General features: G+C 46.0%; 3 protein-coding genes across 7 annotated transcripts; 2 read left to right on the plus strand and 1 right to left on the minus strand.

Annotated features, from left to right (window-relative positions):
• Positions 1-213: 213 nt before the first annotated feature.
• LOC128305140 (protein lethal(2)essential for life-like) lies at positions 214-4,123 on the plus strand. 5 transcript variants are annotated; one of them, XM_053042446.1, is made up of 4 exons: positions 214-344; positions 1,499-1,911; positions 2,802-2,949; positions 3,326-4,123. In XM_053042446.1, exons 2-4 carry the CDS (start codon positions 1,536-1,538, stop codon positions 3,357-3,359), a joined length of 558 nt encoding a protein of 185 aa, XP_052898406.1. In that variant the 5' UTR covers positions 214-344; positions 1,499-1,535; the 3' UTR covers positions 3,360-4,123. The 5 variants fall into 5 exon arrangements, with proteins under 5 accessions (XP_052898406.1, XP_052898408.1, XP_052898409.1 ...); XM_053042448.1 differs by having other exon boundaries at positions 3,329-4,123; XM_053042449.1 differs by having other exon boundaries at positions 2,802-2,901.
• A 1,821-nt stretch (positions 4,124-5,944) lies between these two features.
• On the minus strand, positions 5,945-6,629 carry LOC128305139 (protein lethal(2)essential for life-like). The gene has a single exon (XM_053042445.1). The coding sequence runs from the start codon at positions 6,623-6,625 to the stop codon at positions 6,005-6,007; it is 621 nt and encodes a 206-aa protein (XP_052898405.1). The 5' UTR covers positions 6,626-6,629; the 3' UTR covers positions 5,945-6,004.
• A 1,209-nt stretch (positions 6,630-7,838) lies between these two features.
• On the plus strand, positions 7,839-8,428 carry LOC128302060 (40S ribosomal protein S27). The gene has a single exon (XM_053038779.1). The coding sequence runs from the start codon at positions 7,952-7,954 to the stop codon at positions 8,204-8,206; it is 255 nt and encodes an 84-aa protein (XP_052894739.1). The 5' UTR covers positions 7,839-7,951; the 3' UTR covers positions 8,207-8,428.
• The last annotated feature ends 272 nt before the right edge of the window (positions 8,429-8,700 follow it).

Genomic DNA, 8,700 nt, shown 5'->3' on the forward strand with positions numbered 1-8,700 from the left:
CCCGTTCGACGATGAACATCAACAACAATCCACACGACGCCCTTCCCGGTACGATCCGATTTTTCCCGCCATGCGACCACCATAAAGGGTGTGCACCCTTGGTAGCACGCGAGCACACGGGGGGGGGGGGGGGGGGGCTTTTGGGGCGGGTGCGGAAGCCACGGGGGGCGGCAGGTGCGGCGCGCAAAATCAAAACAAAATTCAAATCCATCCGCCACGAGCCATAGTCTCGCGGACGCGCTCGTTGGAAGCGGTTCAACTTTTCCTTTGCCCAAGCAGCAGTACTAGTGCTCGTCGACCGAAGCATCATCACTTGCCTGTTAGTGCCTGTCACCGACCAACGTGTAAGTCAAAGACCCACCGGAAGGATTCACTCTCATCATCATCATCATCACATACGTTTGTGAGCGTTCGTTACGACTCACTTTCGATTTGGTTCGCTGCCAAAAGGTATCCGCAGTAGTCTGGCCCGAAGGTCGTGTTCTAGAGGGAAAGTGATTAGACGGAACTTAGGACGGAGTCAGTGTCGATAGATACGCCTCACTGTTAAGGTGCTTCTGGCAAGTGTGTACGCAAAAGCGAGTGCAGATCCAGAGCTACCTTCCTTCACCGTTAAGGTAAGGTGCTGCGCCATTACTCCAAGACTCGTTATTGGAAAATCAAGGTCGTTTGGAATATTTCCAACTACAATTGACGCCGAATGTACGAGCACGTGCATCGGTTCGGGTGAAGCAATAACAGCTGGTTGGATAAGTATCAAATATGAGCCAGCGTTGGGGTTGCCTTACTGATTGGAAGGGACATTTGCGTAGATGAATTCGGAAATCAATCTAAAAGTGCCACGAAACTGAGTCAGCAGTGAATTTTTCAAAGTTAAGGTCTTAATTGACAGTTGCTCTTCAGCGGTTTCGAAGAAGGTCGAATGGTCCAGTTCCTATCAAAGTCCTACTATTATTTTCCGAAACCCTTAAAGCCAACGCTCAATCTACCAAGTCCAAGTCCAAGTGCGAATTCGCGAATTCTTTCGCCTCCGGTAACGTCCTTCCTCAAGTCTATATTTTTATTAACCTCCACAATGTGACTTCTCCGAAAACCGTGCGAACCGAAGGGCGACTGTCGTAAATAAAACCAGGCAACAAGAACAATAGTGGAACAGAAGAAAAAAACAGCAACCTCCCCGTCAAACACAGCACCGGAACGACAGCTCGGGCCCTGGCCACCGTTGAACTGGCGGGAGCTGCGGGAGCGCTTCACATTTTTTGCCGCTATTTATAATCGGCCTAATCCACCGTGACAGTGTTAAATCGATAAATTGCACTATCAGCACGGGGCCACGGCCAACCCTAACTTCTTTCGTAGCGAATAGTTTATTCGCTTGTGCTGTGCAAAAATGTGCCTCCCTGACCCTATCTCCTGCGCAACTGTGTGTGTGTGTGTCATCTTGGCTGCCCAAAAGGTTCCGTTTATCATTTCCCCGATTGCGATTTTCCGATTACAGGTACATTCTTCAAACTATCTAACCTCGACCTTAAGCGATGTCGCTCGTTCCGGTGCAGTACCGTACGTGGTTTGACGATTGGGACCTGCCGCTGTACACGCGCGTCCTCGAGAAGTCGATGACGCAGGAGGTGCTCGGTGCGGATGACTACTGGCGGGTGCCTCCGCTCGCACCACTGCGCTGGTCCAGCCTGTACCGGCCGTGGCGCTACTTCAGCCTGCGGGACGTCGGTGCCAAGGTGGACACGGATCGGGATCGCTTCCAGATCGAGATCGATGTGCACCAGTTTCTGCCGCACGAGGTCACGGTACGCCGCACGGACAAGTACGTCACCGTCGAGGGCAAGCATGAGGAGAAGCGGGACGAGCAGGGTTACGTGTCACGTCAGTTCTCTCGCCGCTATCTGGTACCGAGTAAGTTATCACCCACCTCCCCAGTTCGACCCATTGGCTGTTTTTTTTTTTTATTCCTGGCACGATCTCCACTACTCTTCACCACACCCTTCAGCACATGCACCTACCATCATCTGAGTTGGATCACCTGAGATGAAGGTATTTCTGGCACACCGGGAATCTGCTGCAATCGCGGGTCGCAACCTTCATGAATCATCCCACCGTCTGGCGTCTGTGTGTACAAACGACCCATCTTGATTGCACAATCCCTCTAGATGTCCCCTGATGCACAGTCCTTGTATTAGTCACACGCGAGCTTTATTGTCGCAACGGGTTGGCATCGGGTCGTGTGGTTAATTTCGGGACGGGGACATCGGTTTGAATGTTTTTCACTTTCGGTTCACTACACGTCACTAGGTAAATAGTATTCATGCACGATTGTTTGGTAAGTCATCGATTACGCTAGCGAATGGCAAGTTAGAATAGATGCGAGTTACCTTGAAGCTAAATTAATACTAGAACGCAGAGCTTTCTTTCTCTCTTAAACGATATGATAACAAGTCTATTTATATACCTGTGAAGTTAAACTCTGGGAAAGACTTGTAGTTTTCCTTTATTTCAATTATAATAATCAATCAATAATCGACGCCTAAATGTATGCAATCATCACAACACAACGCGTCAATAATCAATCAATAATCGACGCCTAAATGTATGCAATCATCACAACACGACGCGTCTTTCACTTTTTGCACCACATTTAATCACTCCAGTGAAAGTTTGAAGCCAATTTTAAGCTTCAACTATATCAACAATTTATAGTTTACGGCATCACAACTTCTTGAAGTGACTTTTCTGGACCGACATCTCACAATATTACCACATTTTTCTATTCTTTCACTCCCCCACAGTTGGTTACGATGCGAACTTGATCGTCTCTTCGCTGTCGTCCGACGGTATACTGACCGTCACTGCCCCGAGGATCGGTCTGCCGGCGCCGAAAGTCGAAAAGTATGTCCCCATCTGGCACACCGGTAAACCGGCCATCGAGGACAAGAAGTAAATGCACGCATGCACGCACGCACCAAACCCAAAAACACCGCGAAACCGGGCCATTCCGGGCGGGTGGAATGAACGCGGCCGGTAGCACCTAGCACCAATGACCACTTCCCACACTCTACTATCTCGTTCTCGTGGTGTGCTACCGGCCCATAAACCAACTGCCCTTACTGCCAGCGTCCTCCAACGCGTCGTTCCAACTGCCCGTTCTAGGAAACCGTTTCGCGAAATCGTTTACAACACGAATGTTGATCGCTTTTCGTTTCTGTTTCTGTTTCTTTTCATTTCTTTTTTTTTTTTGGTCAACTGTTTCCGGTGGTTCTTGTTTTTGTTTTCTTTTCGTTTCGGGTTTTCTTTTTTCTTTATTATTTTCCAGCAGATCGCGGCGCTGCTTGACGTACTACAAGTAACGTCATTTCGAATACATTTATTAAACCGATTACCGGCTCTCTGAATCTTTCCTCGAATCGATGTGGCTTTCTAAGCGATGCACCGGACTTTTAAAACACCGTCGAAAGTGTGCCTGCACGTGGTATTTCCGTTTTGCGGTGAAGCAATCTCCGTGGGAAAATCTGTTAAAAGTGGTTGATTTGAAAAAGAAAAAAAAACGAGCTACTAATTTTGTGTTGCGAATTGCCTACCTTTAGGCGTCGAAAAGGAGACAGCAACGAGCGTGAAGCTGGAAACGGGAACACCTGATAGGGACCACTTTTAACAGACGCTATTCATTTCTGCTTTTTTTCCACGGGGAAAGCTACCCATTTTCTGCACGCACACACAAACGTGCACCCAAATTTCAATGTGCGAAAAATTGCATCACTAACACGATCTGTAACTTTGTAAGCCCACGACGCATACCAACTAAAAATGTGATTCATTAGCGAAATGTTGTTGTTTGTTGCAATGGAGCTCTAAATGTTTGTAGTTTAGTCATAAAATATTAAAAATCGCAAACAATTCCCTTACTTAACATCGTACCTAGTCGTGTGCGTAACATTATTTGAGTTCTGTTTCGATTGCTGTAAGCACGACGCGATTGTGTCCGATAGCGCAAAATGCTCCAACTAGTCTAGAACTGTAGCAAAAAAAAAAACATAACCGTTTTGCGAATAACAACGTCCACGTAATAAACTAATTTCAATAAAGAACAAAAAAATCGAATCGTATTGAATCTGATTTGGCACGCATTATAAGTTTGTTTATTATTCCACTCCTCCTTTCCGTCCGAAATTGCTGGGAAATTGATGGACCGATCGATCGGTAGGGCAGCAATACGGTTGGATGGGTCGAGGGCAAAAGGACCGATTGGCAGATTAATGTGAAACAGGTGCGGCAGCATCGCGTGCTGTGCGATGGAATCAAGGGCTCATCATGGTCTAATAAGGTTCTCGCTAGTGATGGATCGCCACCAGACAACATATTTTAGTTTCGTTTTTTGCAATTTTTAAATTATATTTCTGTAGCTTTAAGGGAGAGCAAAGGAGTAACTCAAAACAATAAAACGAACAACAAGAAAGTCTAATGGCGTTCTACTATCACCTGACACAATTTCGTATGCATCCAATGTAAGTCAGTTTCGGACTGTTTACTGCAACGCGTAAATCCTTAGCACCAGTAGACCACGACCGGCCCCATCAGCTGACAGGCCGGTCGAAAGTGAATCGTTGCAATGGCGTACGCGTGTCTTCCCCAAACCTGCGTCTCAGTCTATTGCCGAGGTTATTGCCATGTCTACTGCCAAGTTGGACGACTGACGACTGTTTATTCAGCACCGTGCGCTTCCTACGTACACCAATCAAGCAAACAAACTTTCTCCTGCGACCGAACTTTCCGGCGCGGGCTTCAAACTATTTCGTTTCCACTCCGTGGATGCCGGAGAGCTGCGGTGTGGCATCAGGAAAGAAGGAAAAACAAACTTCTCCACTAGACAGCTCACCCGACGGCCTTGGGAAATCAATCAAAAAGACTGTTGCAGGCGCAAACGTTCACGTGCAGCAAACTTTCTACCAGGACTTGGACGCCCCTTGGCGAACTTTTCACACCCGAAGTCGGCCTACATCGGAAATAATACCGGTTGTGTCCGGATGTGTCATAAAAATGGAACAAACGTGTTGTTGTTAAAGGTGGTTCGGTTGTACCCCGGTTCTAGTAGGGCAAAAGTTACTTTCTCACTTCCGTTCGTTATTGGAGTCCTGTGGGATTTTTGCAATCATGGCTAAATTGTAATGTCACTCATGTTGGACAAATTGAACGGTTATTGATGGCACCACTATTAAGGTACTATTTTTCTGCCCGAAAGTGGGCTATTACGGCCAATCAATTGCCTCTACTGTCATAAACGTATGGTTAACAAAGTGTCTAATTTGTATTAAAAATATCCATAAGGTGCAGGGCCACGAGAGTTGACAAAATGCTGACAAATTTGTCAAAATCAGCTAGTCCGCTGCGAAAAACCACTATATCGTTGCACACAATTGTTTTCAGATTTCCGATACCAGGAGAGCATGTTTTTCAAGAGGTGACACATCTGCAGCTCCCTCCTTGGATGGTGTAGTTGTAAATTCCACCACGTTGCAGCTTCTCGAAGTTGGCGCACATTTCAAGGGCCTCAATGTCTCCCCCCTCCCTCCTTCATCGTTTTTAAAATTAGAGGCCCCAACTCTAATTCCGCCCTGGGCCTCCAAGAGGATTGATCATCCACTGCAGCGAGGCCCTAGGCGACCGCCTACTCCGCCGACCGTTTGATCCGCCGCTGATTATGTATAACAATTCCTATTTTAATTGTTATAAAGTGTAGGCCTGTGTTTTAGTATTTTACTAAAAAATGAAAGATCAAGATTCGAATATCATCTGGTGTGAAGATTGTGAAACAAGGGTCTAGTAAGTAATCTTATATTTCTTGTTTCCTTGACATGAATATAAGACTTATAAGCAAACGACTTTCGAATGCATGCGAATAATATTAAAGAGATTATACCAGTTTGAGAAATGCATAAATTATTTATTACATTTTATTTAAATAAAACATGAGGTTCAAAAATTGACGATGACATGATTATGATTCCATAGTCTCTCCTTCCTTCTTGCTTTGGCCATTCTGGTGGGAAGCATTTTCGGTGACTTGCTTCATGGGCTGTCCCGTGTGTGTGATGGGAATGCTTCGCTCCGGCTGTTTCTGTTCGATCTCCTTCCGGGGACAGGTGATGCTAAGGATGCCGTCCGACGAGAGCGCCGAAACGATGTCCGCCTCAGAGTGGCCTTTGGGAAGCATGTAGCGCCGCACAAAGTGTCTCGAGATGTAGCCATGTTCGTCCTGTTTCTCCTCGTGTTTGCCCTCTACCACGACCGAACCGTCCACGTACTTCACCGAGATTTCCTCCGGGGTGAACTGTTGCACGTCGAGGCTGATCTGGAACTTGTCGTTGGTGACGTTCACCGCTGATCCGGTGTCTCGCTTGCTGGCCACGCAGGAGCTGTGCCATGGGCGATTGTAACGACTGGTCTGTGGTTGGGACTGTGGCTGAAGTCGACGGTCGGTCACCGACACCAGAGCGTTGAGAAGATCATCTGCCCTGACGCCACTGCCGAAGTGCTGGTCCAGCAAGCGGGAACTCCAAAGTGGACGGTCCCACTCGTCGTCCCACCAGTTGCGGAAGAATATCGGGATGATCGACATTTTCACTGTTTACTGATTCTCTTTCACTGTTCACGGTATTTCACTTGAAAGATATCCTTTCTGACGAGATTTGATTGCGTTAATTCGCTTTGGGCTGGATTGGTATCGCGCTTGGTTGTATTCAACTGACTGAATTCACTGCGCTCTCAACGTGGTTTATATACATGAAAGCGCGCGCATCGTGAACGAGTGAGAGCGTTCTCGAAACGTCGAGTGAGCTCGATGGAACATTCGTGAGCAGTGAGTAACCGTTGCGAGAAATACGAACTCACGATGCGTTGATAAGCGTTTCCTATTATTGTTGATATTTGTCTTTTTGCATTTACAATAATAAGCACATCATTTGATGGAATGTAAGTAGAATCAATCGTTATGTAAAATTGTTGAAATGAATAATAAGAATTGCGCTAGAATTTACTAGAACATTCGATGGCCCAACGGTAGCGTGAGAACATTATGATTCATCTCATCACCCCGAAAGGTAAATCGAACGCAGCTATTGTGTTGCATGTTTCGCCCACCACGCGAAAGAAGAAACAAATCGTTACCGTATTTGAATCGAAGTTGTTGGTCGTGTACAGCACACGGGTGGTGTATTTTTAGACACTTTATTTGAGATAGATTGAAAATCAGTTAAAATTCAAATTTAAATTTTACATATGTACAGATTTTATTGAAATTTGTTTCAACATTTATGGATATTTTGAACGTGAACGTGTGAGAACGTTCTCGAAACGTCGAGTGAGCTCGATGGAACAATTGTGAGCATGCTCGAACATTCCACAGGGTGTATGGGATCGAAGTGAAGGAGCATTGTAAAATATCACAAAAAAGAACTTATTTTATTCAGTTGTTTAGATTTAAATCGCTCTTGATTAATTAATCTCATCTTTCATAGTGAATACAACAATCATTTTTTTCTTAATTTTGACAGTCAATATTACTCTTCCACATATTATGACTACATCATTCTAGACATAAATTTAAAAAAATATTCACTTAATAATTATCGAAAAATGGCAAATAAATTATTATTCTTCATAGTTGATCATAAACCAAAATAATATCTCGTTTTTACGAATTAAATAATTTTGTAAAATTTCGAGACGTCAAAACCACAACGGAGCGGATCGAAGCACGCCCGGATCGGATTGGATGCGTCTGGACTCATAGTTCCCGCGCCCATCACCATTCCTTCCTTCTTTTCGGTTTTTGACGTCGTGCGAAGCTGCCGTGTTTTCCGTACATCTCAAGTGAAATTATTTCACTTTTGCCCGCGAATAACACGTGTTTTACCAGAAAACTGTACGCAACAAGCAAGTAAAAATGCCGCTCGCCAAGGATTTCTTGCATCCGCTGCCCGCTGAGGAGAAGAGGAAGCACAAACTGAAGCGTTTGGTGCCCCATCCCAACTCGTACTTCATGGACGTAAAGTGCCCCGGCTGCTACAAGATCACCACCGTCTTCAGCCATGCCCAGAGCGTCGTGGTGTGTGCCGGTTGTTCGACGATCCTGTGCCAGCCGACCGGTGGCAAGGCCCGTCTGACCGAGGGCTGCTCGTTCCGCAGGAAGCCGTACTAAGAAGCCCGCTAGCACCATCCCCCGAAACCCGTGACGGTCGAATTGAGCGCCTTCCGATTGGATGGGTGATACCGCAGAGTGGATTCATCGCAGTGTTGGCCGGTCTAAATGCAAACGAATGGATTTTAAAGGGCAATTCCGACATTGAGTTCCCAAAGCTATCAGTGAGCATTGTATTCATACCGAAAGGAGTGTAATAAAGGCAGCAATTCGATCGTCTAATCATGTACCGTGTGTGTGCGTTCCATTATGTGAGGTTATGTTTCGTATCGGTGCCATTGCCTGCGTGTTTCATGCTATATGCGTGGTGGTGTGTGTTTGTGTGCATGCGGCATTTGACAGCTTCGTGTTGTTGATGTTGTTCCGCGGGGGCATTGTTGTGCTTGCCCATTACGCTGTACGGTTGCAAGTTCTGGTGTAATTGCGAATTTTCCAGCCTCTTGTGCAATATCCATTCTGCATTTCACAACATGACGACAATTTCGCGGTGTGAT

Source organism: Anopheles moucheti, chromosome 3 (assembly GCF_943734755.1).
Source record: "Anopheles moucheti chromosome 3, idAnoMoucSN_F20_07, whole genome shotgun sequence".
Classification (NCBI taxonomy): domain Eukaryota; kingdom Metazoa; phylum Arthropoda; class Insecta; order Diptera; family Culicidae; genus Anopheles; species Anopheles moucheti.

Excerpts from the sequence above, each read along its gene's own strand:
- LOC128305139 (XM_053042445.1), bottom strand. The coding sequence starts at position 6,625 with ATGTCGATCATCCCGATATTCTTCCGCAACTGGTGGGACGACGAGTGG.
- LOC128305140 (XM_053042446.1), top strand. The coding sequence starts at position 1,536 with ATGTCGCTCGTTCCGGTGCAGTACCGTACGTGGTTTGACGATTGGGAC. Across the intron at positions 1,912-2,801 it reads TCGCCGCTATCTGGTACCGA|TTGGTTACGATGCGAACTTG; the intron begins GTAAGTTATCAC and ends ACTCCCCCACAG. Across the intron at positions 2,950-3,325 it reads CCGGCCATCGAGGACAAGAA|CAGATCGCGGCGCTGCTTGA; the intron begins GTAAATGCACGC and ends ATTATTTTCCAG.
- LOC128302060 (XM_053038779.1), top strand. The coding sequence starts at position 7,952 with ATGCCGCTCGCCAAGGATTTCTTGCATCCGCTGCCCGCTGAGGAGAAG.